This window comes from Emys orbicularis, chromosome 1 (genome assembly GCF_028017835.1).
Source record: "Emys orbicularis isolate rEmyOrb1 chromosome 1, rEmyOrb1.hap1, whole genome shotgun sequence".
Classification (NCBI taxonomy): Eukaryota; Metazoa; Chordata; order Testudines; family Emydidae; genus Emys; species Emys orbicularis.
In genome coordinates this window covers 372,753,304-372,775,080 of record NC_088683.1, presented here as the reverse complement: position 1 = coordinate 372,775,080, position 21,777 = coordinate 372,753,304, and the positions used below count along the sequence as shown (strand labels likewise).

Below are 21,777 nucleotides of genomic sequence, written 5' to 3'. Positions count from 1 at the left end.
AAGAATGTTGAGTTCTCTCCCCTGCTCACACTCCCCCTTTAAACTCCCTCACCAAACTCCCCGTTAGCCGCTGCTGTTTGTAGCTCTTCTGGTCGCTTGAGAGCCGGCTTTTTAAAGCCCTGGTCTCCCTGAGTAGCCCTGAGTAGCCCCACCCCCGGTTAAGGGTTGATGGTGCTAAAAGGCTTAGGGATCACAGCCTCGTTAAGAAGCTCTCAGCGCTCAGCCTTTCCTAGCAGGCCGCTAGACTCAGCACACACACGGTCAGCACAAAGTCCCCCAAACAAACAAAGAGAGCGCACGGTATATTTCAGTCAAGCAGCAAGCACACCACAAACACAGATCCATACACTATGGACAGCAAACTTACCCCAAGGGTCACGTAATCACTCCTCCATCACCTCGAGAAGTCCCTGTTAGCCGCTCCTGTTCGCTAGCTCCTTCTCTGCACTCCCTCCCACCCCGGCTGATGGCTGATGCCCTCTAGCCCTGAGGTGGCTGCATTTCAGTGACACAGGGGATCCTTCAGGATGAAAGGTGTCAGTAAATGGACAATACAAGGCCAAATTCTGAGGCCATGGCCTGTGATTTTCTGAGGCACCACTGAGGCAAAACTCCCGTTGGAGTAAAAACTGATTAAAGACCTCAGGAGCCAGCTGTGTGTTAATGCACAGACACTGTCACCTCCTGCTCTTGCATATCAGTGCTCTGGCTGTTAAGGGGGTGTAGGGTGGGACGACTGTTACCTCACTTTTATCAGCTGGAGAGCATGGAGGTGCCTGGGCTCCTCACTGGAATAATTGTAAGAATTTTTCAACATGGGCAAGACATCTTCTCTCCGAGCTTCATTTGAGAAGTCAGCTGGACTGTTATGCCTGAAACTTGGGGAGGTGAGCTACCTACGTGGATGGGAGAACCCCTGACATCGGTGTAAGTTGTGTCTATGCTGAAGCGCTATGGCAGTGCTGCTGTAGAGTTTTAAGTTCTGGATTTTCAAGCATGGGGAGTTGGAGAATCTACCACTTCCCTTCGCAGTTTGTTCCAAAGATTAATCACCCTCAGTGCTAAACATTTGGCCCTTATTTCCAGTTGGAATTTGTCTGGCTTCAGCTTCCAGCCATTGGGTCTTGCTCTGCCTTTCTCTACTTTGCCAATGGTTTTCACCCCATGAAAGTCTCCACTCGATCATCTTTTTGATATGTTAAATATACGATGGCCTTTAAGTCTCTCACTGTCTGGCATTTTCTCCAGCCTCCAATTATTTTTGTGGCTCTTTTCTGCACCCTCTTCGATTTTTCAACAACCTTTTTGAAATGTGGACTCCAGGACTGGACACAGTCGGTTTCATCAATGCCATGTGCAGAGGTAAAATCCTTCCTGTGCTCCAACTCACCACTCCCCTGTTTATGCATCCGAGGATTGATTCAGTCCTTCTGGCCACAGCATTGAATTGGGAGCTCACGATGAGTTGGTTTCCACAGTGACCCCTAAATCCTTTTCAGGGACCCTGCATTCCATAATACAGTGACCCAGTCTGTTGATCCGGCCTGCATTCCCTCTTCTGAGACAATAACTTTTCATGTGACTGTATTAAAACATTTTGTTTGTATGGGCCTATGCTCCCGATCAATCGGTGTGCCTGCCCTGGCCTCCTCATTGTAACCAGTGATTTTCTATTTCCTTCCAGATCATTGATGAAAATGTTGAATAGCATCGGGTCAAGAACTGATCCCTGCAGAACCCCACTAGAAACACCCCCATTCACCCCCATGACAACTGATTTCTGAGATCTGTCAGTTAGCCAGTTTTTAATCCACTTTACATGTGCTCTACTGATATTGTAGACTGCTCATTTTTTATCTGAATATTTTCCCCTACTGAATACAATGTCTCAGAGAAATTGAAGTTCATTGCATCTGCGCAGTGCATTTGATCAATGAAATATGTACTCTCATTAAAGGATGAAATCAGTTTGATTTGACAAGACCTGTTTTCCATAAACCATGTTGTTTACTGGCATTAATTATATTCCTAAATTTTTTTAAACTAATCTTATACCATCTTTTCCATTGTTTCCTAACCTTCTCAAATCTTTTTGTTAAGTTTCCCTTTATTTTTTTTAATACTTTACATTTAACACAGAACTGCCTTGTATTTGCCTTTTTTTGGCTTTGCTGCTGACAGACTGTGCACTTCCACTTCCGAAGGGGATGTGTGGTGGATCGGTCAGTTCGCTACTCTGGTGTTTGTAACTCTAAGGTTCTACTCTAGATGCTGTTTAACATTCTCCTTGGCAGCTAAATGACTGGGGAATATTTCATCACCTCATGTGATATGAGTACCTCATACTGCTTCTTTCCAAATGCAGAACAAAACTATTTCTTCAACACATCTACGTTTTCTACAACATTAAGAAGTTTCCTTTTTCCCTTCTAGGAATTGGCCTAAACCTTTTCCAGGATTTCTTTTGTTCTCAATATACTTAATAACCTCCTTTTTGTTATCCTTAGCCCCACCAAGCATGGATTTTTCCCTGATGTCAGTAACGTACCTTATCAATTTTCATAACTTCCAATTTGTATTGCTTGCTATTTATTTTCTCTTTTTTCCCATTTGTATATATTGCTTTCCCCCACATAATTCCTGCCTTAACTTTGCCACTGAACTGGGTTTTTAGCCAAAGTTTTCCACTTCCTTGACTGTGGAATCGTGACTTTTTAGCTATCCAATAAACTCTTCTTAAAGGTTTCAGAGTAGCAGCCGTGTTAGTCTGTATCCGCAAAAAGAACAGGAGTACTTGTGGCACCTTAGAGACTAACAAATTTATTAGAGCATTCTTCTTAAAGAACTCCCAAGTTTCAGTCCCATGTTTCTGTCTAATATTTTTGTCCCAACCAGTTTTCTTGATAATTTTCTTCAGCTTTGGGGAAATAGCCCTTTTGAAGCACTAAGTATATATAGGTATTACTTGTTGGGAACTGTTTTCTGTTTGTCCAATTGAATATAATCAGTTCTATTCTTCATATTGCTCTCCTCTATCAACTGCTCCCATCTTTGTCTCTTCTCTAAACTAAACAGTCCCAGACTTATCAGTTTGTCCGCATATGGCAGCCTTCCCCATTCTCATAGCCTGTCTCGGAAATCTCCTTTATAATGCTGTAGCCTTTTTAGAGACTGGGTGACCAAAACTGAGCACATGACCAGAGCAGGTTATTCTCCATCCCATTAGTTAGGCATCCAAATATTGTCTTTGATTTGGCCACTACTGCAAACAGACTCCAAAGAGAGACTGCTGAACTTGAATTAATATGCAAATTAGATACAATTAATTTAGGTTTAAACGAAGACTAGGAATGGTTGGGTCATTACACTAATTGAATCTATTTTCCCATGTTAAGTATCCTCACACCTTCTATGGGTCATCTCGATTATCACTTCAAAAGTTTTTTTCTCCTGCTGATGATAGCTCATCTCAACTGATTGGCCTCTTACAGTTGGTATGGGTACTCCCACCTTTTCATGTTCTCTGTATGTATAAATATCTTCTGTCTGTGTGTTCCATTCTATGCGTCCGATGAAGTGGGCTGTAGCCCACGAAAGCCTATGCTCAAATAAATTTGTTAGTCTCTAAGGTGCCACAAGTACTCCTGTTCTTCTTACTGCAAATGAGCATGTGTTTTGTTAACCTGCTATCAATGACACTCAAGTCTTTTCCCCGAGGTCTGTTCTAGTTGGGATGTTTCACCCTGGCACATGTCTTGGCAAAGAAGGTGTTTTTTGTTTTGTTTTGTTTTTTACAATCTCAGGTTTTGAGCAACTGGGTGAATGGGGAACTCCCTACAGCATGGACTCCCTAGCCTGGCTTTCATTGCATTATGGAACAATGATGGATAACCAGCATCCACACTTGTGGTTCCTGCTGGTGCCTATTAAGGTTTCCCACACCAAGACATGTAGAATTATTGACTCATGGAGCACCATCAAATATAGAATTGGGATTAGTAGGGCCAGTTCTTCATAATTCATTTATCTGAATAATGAAAATGTCATTGTTCAGTGTGTGAAGAGCGACCAATCTGCTTCACCCATGAGAACAGCCTCCCGTAGTGCATGTATGTCTCATATTAACATTGTTTCTCCATCCAGACATTTGTACTGTGACCATCACCCTAGAGCCTGGGCACATACAGGAAGTTAGGGGAGGGTACAGTACATGCCAGAGACACCGTTCTGCCTCAGAGTTGGACACCTTCTCCCCTACTCCATGGCAGATTCCAACACAACCGACTTCACCAACCCCTTCACCTTCATCCTGCTGGGCATTCCTGGCCTGGAGACAGCCCACATCTGGATCTCCATCCCCTTCTGCACCATGTACATCATAGCCATCTTGGGGAACTTTTCCATCCTTTTCATTGTGAAGAGGGAGCCAAGCCTCCATGAGCCCATGTACTATTTCCTCTGCATGATGGCTGTCAGCGACTTGGTCCTGTCTACATCTACCCTGCCCAAAATGCTGAGCATCTTCTGGTTCAATTCCAGGGAGATCGGTTTCAGTGCCTGTCTCACCCAGATGTACTTCGCTAACTGCTTGTTAGTGGTGGACTGTGGGATCCTCGTGGCCATGGCTTTGGATCGCTATGTGGCCATCTGCCATCCCCTGAGACATTCCGCCATCCTGACAAACTCTATGGTGGCAAAGATTGGCCTGGCCGTGATGCTGCGCGGCGGCATAATCGTTCTGCCCTATCCCTTCCTGGCAAGGCAAGGGCCATATTGCAGAACCAACATTATCCCCCACTTGTACTGTGAGCACATGGCCGTGATGAAGCTAGCCTGTGCCGACATCCGTGTCAGTAGTTACTATGGACTCTTTGTGGCACTCTTGGTGGTTGGTCTGGATATGATTTTTATCACTGTGACCTACACCCGGATTCTCAGGGCCATCTTCAGCCTCCCCACAAAGGACGCCCGGCTCAAGACTTTTGGGACCTGCGGCTCCCACCTCTGTGTCACTTTAGCCTCTTACATCCCAGGTCTCTTGTCTTTCCTCATGCACCGGTTTGGCCAGAATGTGGCCCTGCATTTCCACATTCTCATTGCCAACGGGTACCTGCTCATGCCCCCAGTGCTACACCCCATCATTTATGGGGTGAGGACCAAACAGATCCGCGGGAGGCTGCTCCAGCTACTTACTCATAAAGGGATCTAAAGTTTCCTCCTGGTGCTCTGGCTCTCAGACCGAGCTCCGTGCAGAGCTGGCTGGTGACATGGTTCTGGGTCCTCTTCCCTGAATCACTTACTGGACAGTCAAAAAGACATTAAAACCTTTCCTGACGTTACTGTGCTGTGTCAGCATGACAAACTGGGGAATTGGTCTATGTACAATTCAGTGGGTTGCCACATCTCTACTTGCTGGTAACTGGACCCCGAAACCCCACCCCTTCCTCACCTCTTCTGCCAAGGCCCCTTCCCTGCTTTACCTCTTCCCCCCAAGGCCCCGCCCCTGTTGCTTGCTCCTCTATTCCCCTCCCCCTGTCACTTGCAGGATCATTTCCACCTCCCAACCCCACCCCAGCTACAAGGGAACCATTTCAGATTTTGGTGGGGGTGGCAACTTTAACCATGATTCCAAGGGCTACTTTAAATTAATGGAGATATCCCATCTCCTAGAACTGGAAGGGACCTTGAAAGGTCATTGAGTCGAGTTCAGTCCCTTGCCTTCACTAGCAGGACCAAGTACTGATTTTGCCCCAGATTCCCTAAGTGGCCCCTCTCAAGGATTGAACTCGCAACCTTGGGTTTAGCAGGCCAATGCTCAAACCACTGAGCTATCCATCCCCCCAGACTTAGTGTCTTGAAAACAGTAGTTTTTTGGCAGATAACTTAGCAGTTAGCTGACAGGAGCTCTGTATCTAATTCTGATATGAACAAATAAAATAAAATAAATAATAGACCCACTCAGCTCTAATACTAACATGTTCTGACATCTTGTGCCCTGTCACTTAGAACATTAATGTATATTCTTACTTTGTTACTAACTCAGCAGAAAGAGAGAGAGATAGACCCCATGTAATGATGCTGGTTCTGGCGGAACCCAACTGAGAGTGCCAATTCCGGACAAATTGCTTAAACAGGGCAGTTACAGCCCAAGGCTGGGGTTTTTCCACCTCTAAGCAAACCAAACCAGCCAGACTAGGAGGACTTCGGTCTCACCCCACTGGCTAACTGCAAGTCACACAAGCAATTCCCTTAGACACTCCAGTTTCCCAGTATTACCACCAGTGCCACTCGTTATGGGGACAAATGGTTATGAAAACCAATACCCAAGTAAAAGAAAAAGGTTCTCCTGATCCCAAAGGACCAAGCCCCAGACCCAGGTCAATATACAAATCAGATCTTACCCACAAATCACGCTGTTGCCAATCCTTTAGAATCGAAAATCTAAAGGTTTATTCATAAAAGGAAAAAGATAGCAATGAGAGCTAGAATTGGTTAAATGGAATCAATGACATCCAGTAATGGCAAAGTTCTTGGTTCAGGCTTGTAGCAGCGATAGAATAAACTGCAGGTTCAAATCAAGTCTCTGGAACATCCCCAGCTGGGATGGGTCATCAGTCCTTTGTTCAGAGCTTCCATTTGTAACAAAGTCCCTCCAGAGGTAAGAATCAGGATTGAAGACAAAATGGAGATGAGGCATCAGCCTTATATAGTCTTTTCCAGGTGTAAGAACACCTCTTTGTTCTTACTGTGGAAAATTACAGCAAAATGGAGTCAGGAGTCACATGGGCAAGTTCCTGCATACTTTGCTGAGTTACAAGGCGTATCTGCCTTCTCTCAATGGGTCCATTGTATAGCTGATGGTCCTTAATGGGCCATCAAGCAGGCTAGGCAGAGCTAACACCAACTTGTCTGGGATGTCACCCAGACGCATAGCATAAGTTTGAAATACAGACAGTTTAGAGCCAATATTCATAACTTCAACTACAAAATTGATACACACATATAGACAGCATGATCATAACCAGCAAACCAAAACCTTGTCTTAGACACCTCATTTGACCCCCTTTATACAAGATTTGGTGCCACTACAGAACTTTAGGTTGCAACCATGTTCTATATGGTCCCAGATTATGTCAATAACGTCACACCCCATCAGGACTCCTGAGTTCTATCTCAGCTCTGGGAGGGGAGTGGGGTCTAGTGCATTACAGTGGTGGGGGGAGGGCGGAGATACATCTGGGGGCTCTATAAGAACATCAGAATGGACATACATCTAGACCATTATCCTGTTTTCCATCGGTGGCCAATGCCAGGTGCCCCAGAGAGAATGAACAGAACAGGTAACCATCAAGTGATTCATACCCTGTTGCCCACTCCCAGCTTCTGGCAAACAGAGGCGAGGGACACTATTCCTGCCCATCCTGGATAATAGCTATTGATTGACCTATCCTCCATAAATTTATCTAGTTCTTATTGGAACCATGTTATAGTTTTGGCCTTCAAAAGTTCCCCTGGCAAAGAGTTCCACAGGTTGACTGTGAATAAATACTTCTTTTTGTTTGTTTTAAATCGGCTGCCAAAGAAATCTATTGGGTGACCCCTAGTTTGTGTGTTATTAGAAGGAGTAAATAACACGTCCTTATTGACTTTCTCCACACCAGTCATGATTTTATAGACCTCTATCATAGGCCCCCTTTGCTGTCTCCTTTCCAAGTTGAAAAGTTCCAGTCTTATTAATCTCTCCTCATACAAAAGCTGTTCCATACCCCTAATCATTTGTGTTGCTCTTCTCTGTGCCTTTCTGCACACAGTATTGAAGATGTGGGCGTACCATGGATTTATATAGAGGCAATATGATATTTTCTGTCTTCTTATCTATCCCTTTCTTTATGATTCCCAACATTCTGTTCATTTGTTTGATTGACACTGCACACGGAGCAGATGTTTTAACCCTATTAACTCACAATAGATTTTATGAACTCTCTGTATCCTTATATCTTTGGTCTTTTCAGGAAATCTTTGCTCATGCTCCTTGTACTGAGGGGTAGTGTAGTAGTAGGATTTTGTTTGGTACTTTACATAATTTGAAATAAAAATAAAGAATAATAATGTAGCATGTATTAAATGTATTGGTGCATGATTTAATTATATCATGAAAGTCATCCTTTTTAAATAGCAGAAAGGAATGGCCTAGTGGGCCATTGGTAAAGATGCATCAGCTAGAATCTGCATCTGAGCTGATTTCAAGGCAGTAACAGACCTTTTAGGGTGACCACTTCATTGTAGGTTTAGCATTTTAAAATAAGTAAAAGAATGCCATGATTGTTTTTCTCTTTCATTGCAATTTGATGTTCCTGTTAATTGTTCTGTGTAAATCAATTCTGTTTTGTGTGTGAATGAGGAATGTGTGTGTTAGAAAATAAATGTAAAGGCCATCGCTGAACCAGATGTTCTAGGGAGGAACCGAGGACAGACTCAAGGGCCCCAGAAAATTACAACACGCCCCAATTGAAATGTCAGAAAAAGGCAAATTCACAACTCTAAATATAAGACAGGCACCTATCAATGGGGTCAAAGTAGCTGTAATCAAAACCAGCATGGGGGTAACTCCCTAAAAAACTTGATAAAAAGAAAATAAAAAAGCAATTTTTAAAAACAAGCACTCATCAAACAACAATTGATTACAGCAAAACTCATTGGTCCCAATGAAAAAAATCATTGTAAAAACAGGGTACCTTGCTGTGAAACTTTGGGTTTGTCCCGCCAAGACTTCCCCAGCGTATCGTGTCATGACTGACAGAACCCGGCTCCTCCCTACCTGTGAGGAGAGAGGAGGAGGGGACAGCATACCAGGCCGGTGTTCAGATCGAGGCCCTCTGGCAAGGAGTCGTTCTCCCCCTGGGTGATTGGGGTCAGACCCAGGGCCTCTTCTTGAAGGTGGACTCCCACTACCCCAGAGTCCTCCCCGCCAGCAACCTAGGTAGCAATTGCCTTGGCGTTGACGGGGGTGCAGATGACAAAGGGGCTGGGGGGGTCCACCCGAGGCCTCCTCGGGAAGGGACTCTGAGAGGGGGGTGATACAGCTACCTTCTGCTGCCATGGCGTCTGCAGCCAGCACCGCCTGCTGGACTGTATCAGGGGGTGCGGCGGAAGTCTCAGAAGCCGTGGCTCCCCTCATTATCTTGTGGGGGGATCCTCCCCATCCGCGTTGAGGGTGAGGTGCCAATCCTGTGACTTTTGAGTGCCACACTTCCCTTGAACGAGCACCCAGTGTGATGCTACACCCCATATACTTCATAGAAATATTGTTATGATATGGATATGGCATAACTGAGAGCTATTCCATGGAAGCTCGGTCATGTGAGGTATCATTGGAAAGGTTACGATTTACTAAATGTGATTATCCAATTTGTATGCATCTGTCATTTCTGTATCTGAAGTGAGGAGTATTGACTCTGTAACCATTACAACTGTGTGTGTACTTGGGGGAATGCCCACCAGACAGTAGGCAATCAGCCTGAATGAGCCATTTAAGAAAGACAATAAAACTTTGAAGATTCTAATCTCCCACCTTCCTGAGGCGCTTCCTGGGATGTTGCTTTGACACTGCAGGGGCATCTGATGATGTCACCTGGTACGGAGTACCACGTTGGACACTGCTGGTATTTTTCCACTGGAAAGAAAGGATTCCCGCCTCACGCAAATTCTACTCAAGGCTGGGAAGTGAGTCAATCAGGGCTCTTCTCCATTGCATCCCTGCCCAAGAAGGGAGACTGCTGAAAACACCTGAAGAAACAAAGGAACTAAGCTGGGGAAAGACAAGGGCTGAGTTAAGGCTGAAATGGGTCTAGCCCGTGAAGAGAAATACCTGGAACTCTAAGCTACAGAAACTCTGCAACTTGCCTAAAACAACATTTAGGGTGAGAAATGACATGTTGTAACCTCTTTCTTTAGTGAATTAAGCTTAGGTGGCCTGTTTTGTTTTATTTGCCCAGTGATTTGCTTTGTTCTATTTGCCATCCCTTATAATCACTTCCAATTTATCTCTTGTAGTTAATAAACTTATTTCTTGTTTATTTCAAACCCCAGTTTCTGCAATTCATATCTGGGGCAGGGGTAAAAAGCTTTGCACATCTCAGTCTACGTTGAGGGAGGGGGCGATTTTATGAGCTCATGCTGTACAGATCTCTCTATACAGCGCAAGAGAATATATTTTGGGTTTACACCCTAAAGGAGGTGTGCCCGTGAGTGCTGGGTAAAGTCCTGAGCTGAATCCTCCCACACAGAGCTGATTTCAGTCTGTGTCTGCAGCGGGTATGGCCTTACCTGGGTGTGTGCTAGAGAAAGCTTGAGGGCCTGACACAGCAAGTACAGGGTGAGGAAGCCCAGGCTGGTGGAACGGGTGAGCTTAATGGAACCCCAGCAGATCAGGTGACATCCCAGATGGGGTGGGGTCAAACCTGTCACAGCCTCCTCCCCCTCTGCGTTGAGGGGGAGGTGCCGAGTCTGTGGCTTTCAGGTGCCACGCTTCCCCTGAATGAGCACCCAGTCTACAAAGTGGAGGGCTGGCCAGCAGGGTCGGGGGTTGAGGGCAGGGGCAATGGATCAAAGGATAGGGGAGGCATATAGATCATTGTTTCACCCACTGTTATATATGTGCAAAAATCTTGTACAAAATGTGGCATGTAAGCTGTCTATGAGAAGGTTATGATTTGCTGGTTATGATTATGCTATCTGTATGCATGTATCATTTTTGTTTCTGAGGTTATAAGTATTGGCTCTATACCTGTATTTCAAGTGTTTTCTCCTGGGGTAATGCCCACAAGGAAGTTTGCCAGCACATCTTGAAGGGACTATTCAAATTAAGTGGCTCATCAAGTAACAGTTAACTGACAATAGACCCTGGGAGACGCCCATCTACACTGAATGGACTGTCCTTCAAACGTGCGGACTGGGGTATAGATCATGATTTCCTGCAATGACTAGGTGAAATGCATGGACATGTGACTTGTCCATGTGACTCCAACCACCATCTTGTTACTGTACTTTTCCACAGTACGAACAATGGGATTCCCTCCACAGGGCCCTGGAAACCCCTCCATTTTGGCTCTTTCCTGCTCAAACCCCTGGACTATGGACTTATGCTAAAGGGAGCATTCTAACCGAGGGACCGAGGACCTTCCAATGATTTGGAGGTAGCCAGAGACTTGACTTAACACAGCAGTTTATTCCATCACTGCTACAAGCCTGAAGCAAGAACTTTGCAGTTACTGTATGTATTTGATTCCTTTAACCAATTCTAACTCTCACTTTTCTTTCTTTTTATAAAAAAACCTTTAGATTTTCGATACAAATGGATTGGCATCAGCATAATTTTTGGGTAAGATCTGAGTTATATATTGACCTGGGTGTGTGGCTGGTCCTTTGGGATCGAAGAATGTTTTATTTGAAGAGATTGGTTTTAAAGAACGACTCATCTCTAAGTCTAGTGTTTTTGGTAGTAATACAAGGACTGGAATGCTTGAGGAAACTGCTTTTATGACTTCTTGTTAGCCAGTGTGGTGAAAGAGAAGTTCACTTTTGTTGGTGGTTTGGTATATCCTATGGAGATTAGCCACCTGCCTTGTGGTGTATCTGCCCTATTTCTCAGCAGTTTGTACTGAATTTGGCATTCTCGGTTGTGACCCAAGAAGGCACAGTTACAAGACGTACCACTGAGCCTCCCCAGAAGAACAGTGCTCCCATTAATGGGCCCCCTGATGGGGCACCTGTAAGGACCCCTCTAATGCCTCTCCATCACGCACCGCCGGAGGCAGTTGGATCTGGACCTGCCAGCGGAAGGACAGGACGGGATGGAGGGCAGGGTCCTTGCAGCCCAGTGGGAGAGGGCTTATGAGAGAAAGGGGTTTCCCCAGGGTGGAGAGGAAAGGCAGAAGGGCACCGTTGTGTAGCCCTAAGGATTAATCTGCTTGCCTGCATAGATATATCTTTTCTTATAAGTTTAAGTATTTGATGTATTGTAATGGGTTTATAGATTTATATTAAAAAAATAAGTTTGGCAGTAATGCAAGAGACCTACAGGCCAAAAACCTGCATGTTAAGGTAAAGCAAAGTTAGCATATCTATAATGGGCCCTTTTACCTAGAAAGTAAAGTTGACCTTTATCTTGTTTATCCTATACCCAAATAGATAAAGTACCTACACCTATGTCTAAGACTTTTACCTAGACCAATAGACAATGAAGAATGGCATAGGGGATTTATCAGAGTTGTACCCACAGACTTAACAAGTACACCACAAGTGCGCACGTACCTGTCATCCATACGCACATACATATTACCCTAGGGGGGTAAGTGTACCGTAACATTTTTGTGGGGGAGGAATGAAATTTGGGCATAGTAGGAAGGATTTCCAGCATTTATTCCTTATAAAAGAGGTGATCTATGATGATATTGCACTCTTCTTCACTCCTCTTCACTATCTTCATCTTCAGCTACGTATTGATGCTATCCATCTACGACGGCTATTTACGAGTAATAGGTCGTACTTATTTTCTTTTCAAATTTTAAGTTCAAAAGGGACTCGGCTAAGCTTGGTCTCCCTAAACTTTATTTTCAGTTTGCGCATTAGATTGTTTTAGTTAAGCTAGAGAGTAAATTCTAAAGTAGCTTTGACAGCTCTTCGCATTAGTTTCCTCTGCACGCCTCTGTAAGAGGTGTGAAACCGGAACCACCAGAGGCTAGGTCCTGTGTCTTCCAACACCGGGTTATCAAAACAGGGTGTGAATATTAACCAAAGTTTGCAGCAGATAACATTGTATTACCATATGTACCTCTTGAATAACTGTGATACAATTGTAACTCTGTAACTCTAACTGTTTTACCATTTTCTTACTATTTCATTGATTCTAATAAAAAGTCTTTACGACTATATCTGTCTCCGTGTGAGCTTCCTGTCATACCCCCGAGGGTCCTCTGTAAATTCTGTGGAGCCTGATTTGGGACAAGAACTTTATTCTTCTGATCAAACAGATTGGCGAGCCTAAAACCCATATCCATTAATATTAATAATGGATTATTAATATTATTAATTAGTTAAAATTAATTAAAATAAAAATACAGGCAGCTGAGCTGCCAGGGTGCAGCACCTTTCGACTGGGTCAAGGAGCCAAGGGGATGGGGATGGGGTGGGGGCCATCAATGATGCTGGGCCCGGGTTCCACAATGAACTCAACAGCTTCAACTATGGCGTCGGGCATGGTGGCATCCGCGATAGGGTCCCCAACTGGGAGGGGAGGAGGCAGCTCCGCCTCAGAAGGGGGAAAACCCGAGGGGTCGGGACCCGGCTCCTCAGCACCGACCATCACCACCAGGGTCTCAGCTGCCATGATAGAGGTGCCGTCTGTGGCCGGGCAGATGGACAAAGCCAGGGGCATCCAAGGTCAAGAATGGGGGCAGCAGCCTAGGGTAAGGGGAAGAGAGGAGGAGGGGGCGGCGTACCAAGCTGCCGCCTTGATCGAGGCTCTTTGGCAAGGAGGTTGTTCTCCCCCTGGGTGATCGGGGTCAGCCCCAGGGCCTCGATCTCCTAGTTTCAGTGGCACAGAGGATCCTTCAGGAGGAAAGGTGTTAGTAGATCATAGAACCCTAGAATATCAGGGTTGGAAGGGACCTCAGGAGGTCATCTAGTCCAACCCCCTGCTCAAAGCAGGGCCAATCCCCAACTAAATCATCCCAGCCAGGGCTTTGTCAAGCTCGGCCTTAAAAACCTCTAAGGAAGGAGATTCCACCACCTCCCTAGGTAACCCATTCCAGTGCTTCACCACCCTCCTAGTGAAAAAGTTTTTCCTAATATCCAACCTAAACCTCCCCAACTGCAACTTGAGACCATTACTCCTTGTTCTGTCATCTGCCACCACTGAGAACAGCCGAGTTCCATCCTCTTTGGAACCCCCCTTCAGGTAGTTGAAAGTAGCTATCAAATCCCCACTCATTCTTCTCTTCTGCGGACTAAACAATCCCATACCCTCAGCCTCTCCTCGTAAGTCATGTGCTCCAGCCCCCTAATCATTTTGTTGTCCATTTTGTTGATGGACAATACAAGGCCAAATTCTGAGGTCATGGTCCTTAGTTTGCTCAGGCCCCACTGAAACAAAACTCCCCTTGGAGTAAAAACTGATTAAAGACCTCAGGAGCCAGCTATGTCTTAATGCTCAGACTCTTGCATTTCATGGCTCTGGTTGTTAATGGGGGGCTGTTTCCTCACTTTTATCTACTGGAAAACATGGAGGTGCTAGGGCTCCTCACTGGAACAATTATAAGAATTTTTCAACATGGGCAAGACATCTTCTCTCCTCACTTCATTTGAGAAGTCGGCTGAACTATTATGATTGAAACTTTCAAAAAACAATTCAGGTAGAAGCAGACACCCAGCGTGGGAAATTTCAGTCCAAATGCTTAAAATTTGGCACATTTATAAGCAACTGAAAATCAGGTCTCCTAATTGAAGGTGTCAGAAAGCCTTAACCCGATCTGGTGAGACAGATCAGCTTTTCTCCATCTTTTTTATGGCAGCTTTTCAAGTAGCTGAAGATCATTTTCATGTCCCGGCTCAATCTTCTCTTTTTCAAATTAAATATACCCAGTTCCTTCAGCCTTTGCTCGTATGGTTTGTGCTCCATCCCTTGGATCCTCTTTGTCTGTCGCCTCTGGATCCTTTCCAGTTTCTCTCCATCCTTCCTATACACTGGTGACCCAAACTCGACACGATGCTCCAGCAGAGCGTAACCAGCATGGAGTAGGAGAATACTATCATCTCCGGTGACTTGCATGCTCTGCCATTGTTAATGCAACTCACAACTGCATTCTCTTCCTTTGCAATAGCGAAAAAATCCACACCCCAGAGAGATGTCGCTATATCAACCTAGTAGACAGTATGAGGTTGATGGAAGAATTCTTCCATTGACCTAGTTACCACCTCTTGGGGAGGTGGGCTACCTACTTAGATGAGAGAACCCCTGCCGTCGGTGTAAGTAGTGTCTACACTGAAGCAATACGGCAACATCGCTGTAGTGTTTTAAGTGTAGACAAGCCCTCAAGCAGATCTTCCAGAAAAGCATCCAGTCTGGATCTGTAGACATGGGGAGGTGGAAAATCCACCACTTCCCTTCGCAGTTTGTTCCAAAGGTTAATCACCCTCAGTGGTAAATGTTTGGCCCTTATTTCCAGCTAGAATATGTCTGGCTTCAGCTTCCAGCCATTGGGTCTTGCTCTGCCTTTCTCTACTTTGCCAATGGTTTTCACCCCATGAAAGTCTCCACTTGATCGTCTTTTTGATAAGTTAAATATCTGATGCCCTTTTAGTCTCTCACTGTCCGGCATTTTCTCCAGCCTCCAATCAGTTTTGTGGCTCTTTTCTGCACCCTCTCCAATTTCTCAACAGCCTTTTTGAAATGTGGACCCCAGAACTGGACTCAGTTGATTTCACCAATGCCATGTGCAGAGGTAAAATCCTTCCCCTGCTCCAACTCACCTCTCCCCTGTTTATGCATTCGAGGATCGCATCAGCGCTTTTGGCCACAACACCTCACTCAGAGCTAACAATGAGTTGGTTGTCCACAGTGACCCCTAAATCCTTTTCAGGGTCCATGCATTCCATAATACAGTGCTCTAGCCTGTGGGTTGGGCCTGCATTGCCTGTTCCGAGAGAATAACTTTTCATGTTACTGTATTAAAACAGTTTATTTGCATGGGCCCAGCTCTCCAAACACTCCAGATAAATCGGTGTGCCTGCTCTGGCCTGCTCATTGTCACCACTCTGCCAATCTTTGGGTCATACGCAAATTTTATTTGCAGTGTTTTCTATTTCCTTCCAGATCATTGATGGAAATATTCAATGGCATTAAGCCTAGAATCGATCCCTGCAAAATCCTGCTAGAAACACTCCCATAACTGACAATGGCCCTTGAGAATGGCTTTCTGAGATCTGTCAGTTAGCCAGTTTTTAATCCACTTCACATGTGCTCTCCTGATATTGTAAACTGTTCATTTTTTATCTGAATGTTTTTTAATACTGTTCATTAACAAAGAACTGTCCTGTATTTGCCCTTTTTTTTTTGGCTCTGCTTCTTCTGCTTCCGAAGGGGATGTGTGGTGGATCGGTCAGTTTGTAACTCTGGTGTTTGTAACTCTAAGGTTCTACTGTAGATGCTGTTTAACATTCTCCTTGGCAGCTAATGGACTGGAGACTATTTCATCACCTCATGTGATACGAGTATCTCGTACTGCTTCTTTCCAAATGCAGAACAAAACTATTTCTGCAACATTAACAAGCTTCCTTTCTCCCCCTAGGAATTGGCCTAAACCCTCTCTAGGATTTCTTTTGTTCTTAATGTACTTAATAACCTCCTTTTTGTTATCCTTAGTCCCGCCAAGCATGGAGTTTTCCCAGACGTCTTTAACGTCCCTTATCAATTTTCATAATTTCCAATTTGTATTGCTTGCTATCTATTTTCCCTTTTTACCCATTTTTATATATTGCTTTTTCCCACATAATTGCTGCCTTCACTTTGCCACTGAACTGGGTTTTTAGCTAAAGTTCTCCACTTTCTTGACTGTGGAATCGTGACTATTTAGCTATCCAATAAACTTTTCTTAAAGAATTCCCAAGTTTCATTCCCATTTTTCTGTCTATTTTTTCCCCCCCAATCAATTTTCTTGATAATTTCCTCCAGCTTTGGGGAATTAGCCCTTTTCAAGCACTAAAGATATTACTGGTTGGGTTCTCTGTCCAATTGAATGTCATCAGTTCCATTCTTTATATTCCTCTCCTCTATTATCTGCCCCCTTCTTTGTCTCTTCTCTAAACTAAAGAGTCCCAGAATTTTCAGTCTCTCTGCATATGACAGCCTTCCCCATTCTCAGAGCCGGTCTCGGAAATCCCCTTTATAATGCTGTATCCTTTTTAGAGACTGGAGGACATACCCAGAGCAGGTTAGTCTCCATCGCATTTCCTAGGCATCCAAACATTGTCTTTGATTGGGGCACTATTGGGGGGAGGGATAGCTCAGTGGTTTGAGCATTGGCCTCCTAAACCCAGGGTTGTGAGTTCAATCCTTGAGGGGGCCACTTAGGGATCTGGGGCAAAATCAGTACTGGGTCCTGCTAGTGAAGGCAGGGGGCTGGACTTGATGACCTTTCAAGGTCCCTTCCAGTTCTAGGAGATAAGATATCTCCACTATTCCAAATAAGCAGGTGTTTTGTTGACCTGCTACCTCAATGAGGCCTAGGTCTTTTTCCTGAGGTGTGTTCTACTTCAGATGTTTCCCCCTGGCGCATGTCTTGGCAAAGGTTTGGGTTTTTTTACATTCTCAGATTTTGAGCAAACAGGTGAATGGGGAGCTCCCTACAGCATGGACTCTCTAGCCTGGCTTTCATTGCATTAAGGAACAGTGATGGATAACCAGCATCCACACTCGTGGTTCCTGCTGGTGCCTAGTAAGGTTTCCCACACCACAACATATAGAATTATTGATGCATGGAGCACTATCAAATATGGAATTGGGATTAGTAGGGCCAGTTCTTCATAATTCATTTATCTGAATAACGAAAATGTCATTTTTCAGTGTGTGAAGAGCGACCAATCTGCTTCACCCATGAGAACAGCCTCCCGTAGTGCATGTATGTCTCATATTAACATTGTCTCTCCGTCCAGGCATTTGTACTGCGACCATCACCTAAACACTGGGCACATACAGAAAGTCTGGTGAATGTACGGTACATGCAGGAGACTCCGTTCTGCCTCAGAGTTGGACACCTTCTCCCCTACTCAATGTCAGATTCCAACACAACCAACTTCACCAACCCCTCCACCTTCATCCTGCTGGGCATTCCTGGCCTGGAGGCAGCCCATGTCTGGATCTCCATCCCCTTCTGCACCACGTATGTCATAGCCATCTTGGGGAACTTCACCATCCTGTTCATTGTGAAGACGGAGCCGAGTCTCCGTGGGCCCATGTACTATTTCCTCTGCATGCTGGCCATCAGCGACCTGTCTGTACCTACGTCCATTGTGCCCAAAATGCTGTGCATCTTCTGGTTCAATTCCAGGGATATAGATTTCAATTCCTGCCTCACCCAGATGTACTTTACTCTCAACTTGCCAGTGACACAGTCTGGGATCTTCGTGGCCATGGCTTTTGATCGCTATGTGGCCATCTGCGATCCCCTGAGACATTCCACCATCCTGACAAACCCTGTGGTGGCCAAGGTTGGCCTGGCCATTGTGCTGCGTGGAGCCATGCTCGTATTGCCCTTTCCCTTGCTGGCGAGGCGGTGGCCATATTGCAGAACCAACATCATTCCCGAGCTGTTTTGCTCACACATATCCTTGGTGAAGCTGGCCTGCGCCGACACCCGCGTCAGTAGTTACTACAGCCTCTTTGTGCTATTCTGTGTGATGGGTCTGGATGTGATTTTTATTTGTGTGTCCTATATCCAGATCCTCAGGGCCATCTTCAGGCTCCCCACAAAGGACGCCCGGCTCAAGACTTTTGGGACCTGCAGCTCCCACCTCTGTGTCATTTTAGCCTCTTACATCCCAGGTCTCTTCTCCTCCCTCATGTACTGGTTTGGGCAGAATTTGGTGGTACATTTCCACGTTCTCATTGCCAACATGTGCATCTTGCTGCCCCCCGCGCTAAACCCCATCATCTACGGGGTGAGAACCAGACAGATCCGGGACAGGCTGCTCCGGCTCTTCACGCATAAAGGGACATAAAGTTGTCTCCTGGTGCTCTGGCTCTCAGACCAAGCTCCGTGCAGAGCTGGCTGGTGACATGGTGCTGGGCCCCCTTCCCTGAATCACTCACTGGGCAGTCAGAGAGACATTAAATCCTCTCTTGGCCTTGCTGTGCTGTGTCAGTGTGAGAACTGGAGAATCAGTCTGTATACCACTCATCAACTCATTGGGTTGCCACCTTTCTAATTGCTGGTAATTGGACCCCATGACTCCCCCCTGTTCCCCCATTCCCTTAAGGCCCTGACCTCTGCCCCACATATTTCCCCTAGGCCCCTTCCCATGCCCCACCTAGTCCATCAAGACCCAGCCTCATTCTCCATTTCTTCCACCACTTCCCTGCCCTTGTCCCTGGCTTCTCTACTCCCCTCCCCCCATCACTCGCTAGTTCTTCTCCACCTCCATCTCTGCCGCAGCTGGGCTCCCTCTGCTCTGGGACTGGTTGGAGCTGCTGAAGCCTGACAAGGGGCCTGCCTGTTGGTATGATGTGGCCCTGGCTGAGGAGGGGCAGGCCTGGGTTAATGACCCAATGCCTCCACCCTGCCCTGCAGGAACCAGGCACAGTCCGATCCCCTCCTTGGGCGGACTTTCTAGTTCAAAACCAGGCACCTGAGAACCCAGCATGGCACCCAGACACAGAAGCCAAAAAACAGAGTGTCCGGATAAAACCTAGATGGGTGGAAACCCCATTAACTCACCCTTTGTTATAGAAAGTGTCTGTATCCACTATGTCTTTGGGCTTTTCCTGTACTCTTCTCTCACCCACCTTGTATGAAGGGGCTGAAGGCTGAAACAGAGGCATCTCTCTCTAAATAGGTTGGTCATTAAAGACTCTTAGCCTTGGTCTACACGGGGGGGGGGGGGATTGATCTAAGTTATGCAACTTCAGCTACATGAATAATGTAGCTGAAGTTGACCTACTTAGACCTACTCACCGCGGTGTCTTCACCGCGGTGAGTCGACTGCTGCCACTCCCCCGTCGACTCCGACTGCACCTCTCGCTGCGGTGGACTACAGGAGTCGATGGGAGAGCACTTGGGGGTCAATTTATTGCGTCTAGACTAGATGCAATAAATCGACTCCCCGCTGGATCAATCGCTGCCCCGCGATCCGGCGGGTAGTATAGACATACCCTTAGCCCCAGCGAGAGCTCACCCAGTAGAAGGAGGGAATAACTGAATTCTAGATAAAAGCAGTTTTCTCCAGCTTCTCTGCAGAGGGGCGGGCATGGAAGAAATGGAACCTCCCCAGAAAAGGGAACAGAGAGAGGAAGCGTTGTTTCCAGCCCTTCAAAAACACAGAGACTGGATGAGTCAGAAGAAGCTGGGGCAGGAGAGAGGCAGCAGGGCGTCAGAGGTGACTCTATGGTTGCAGGGCTCTGGCTGCAGCAGAGACAGGTTCCAGCTGGAGGAGAAGCCAGGAGTTCCAGGAGGTGGCCCCTGAACACCCTGGAGGGCTCTGACCAATCCCAATGATGCTCCAGGATGATGTAGACAAAGTAATGCACATTGGAAAACATCATCCCAACTATACATATAAAATGATGGGGTCTAAATTGTAGCCAATAATTTTAGTTCATTATTCATTTATTTTGTGATGTTATGATTACTGAACATGTTATACTATATTTTCACTGTGGACACTTTTATGGACATGCAAAGAACGCAGGTATAGAGAGAATCACATTATAAATAGGCTATGCTCAGAGTGGGAAAATTCAGCTCCCTATGGAAGACTCTAGCAGGAACCATCTGTCTACTGATGATCGAGGTATGAGACCCATCAGACCCTAACACTGTTGTTAAGGATGGGAATATAACCAGATTTGTAACTGGTGCCTAGGTGTGTATAAAATTTCTGTATGCTTGGGTAATTGTAACTTTAATAAAACTTATAAAGTAGACTAGGCCTTGTACTGATGAATGCATGTGTGGTCACTACCTTTGGTCTTTGTGTGTTCCTAGAGACTTTACATTTGAAGCAAGCAGCAGAGGTGACTTTCACTCTGTTAAGATTGAAACTGTAGCCACCAGCGCCGAAGCCACAGTGGTGTAACACCACATTACAAAATTTACTTTAAATAAAATCAAAGGCTACAAAATCAGTGTTCCATCTTATTTTTTCCCCATCCATTTGCAGAATGAATTTTGTTATTTGCACCAATATCAAGGTAATGTGCGGATGTGTGCCACCAGTAGAAAAAAAAAGTAAAAATATGTATATATATAAAGTTACCATCAGGCTAATTAGTCCAGTCAGGACAGGTTAGGTATTTTAGAACTCACTCACTACTCAAAGAATTAAATTTAAGTGTAAGAGAGAAATAAAATTATGAAATGCACAGACCAGTCAAAAACCTAAAATAACAGCATGTGGAAAGAATAAAATTACAGAGCGTAGATGTGCACTGCAGGAAGTATGAAGAAGTAAGAACAACAACACATGTATGTATTAGGAAATGACTGTGAAAGAGACAGAATGTGTGTGCGTGTGAGACTGAGACAGTGTGTGTGTGTGTGTGTGAGAGAGAGAGAGAGAGAGAGACACGCAGACTATGTGTGTGTGAGACTGAGACACAGTGTGTGTGTGTGTGTGAGAGAGAGTGAGAGACACACACACACACACACACACACGCAGACTATGTGTGTGTGAGACTGACAGAGTGGGTGTGTGCTGGCTGGTGGGGAGTGTATGAGGGACCATGCTCTGTCTCTTTAAGCACTGCAGCACTCATCAGTCTGAAGGCTCCTTCAGACCACAGCAGCTGCCAGCACCTCCATCCCCCTCCTGAGCCCTGCCCCCCTGCCCCACTCTGTGGAGATGGGGTACATGGATGGGGGAGGGGGACACCCTGACATCAGCACCCCCTCCCTCCCTCTGCACAGTGAGCAGGAGGGTCCCAGGAGCAGCTGGCCAGGGGCTTCAAGGCAGAGGCAGGAGCAGGGTGGCAGCAGACCAGCGGGGGGAGGGGCATCTAAACACAAG

The 21,777-nt window shown here is 45.7% G+C and overlaps 2 protein-coding genes across 2 annotated transcripts; both read left to right on the top strand.

Moving 5' to 3' along the window:
- The first annotated feature begins 4,210 nt into the window (after positions 1–4,210).
- On the top strand, positions 4,211–5,209 carry LOC135873071 (olfactory receptor 52R1-like). The gene has a single exon (XM_065397544.1). It carries the CDS (start codon positions 4,211–4,213, stop codon positions 5,207–5,209), a length of 999 nt encoding a protein of 332 aa, XP_065253616.1.
- Positions 5,210–17,775: 12,566 nt separating this feature from the next.
- On the top strand, positions 17,776–18,774 carry LOC135876238 (olfactory receptor 52E4-like). Its single transcript, XM_065401438.1, has one exon. The coding sequence runs from the start codon at positions 17,776–17,778 to the stop codon at positions 18,772–18,774; it is 999 nt and encodes a 332-aa protein (XP_065257510.1).
- Positions 18,775–21,777: the final 3,003 nt, after the last annotated feature.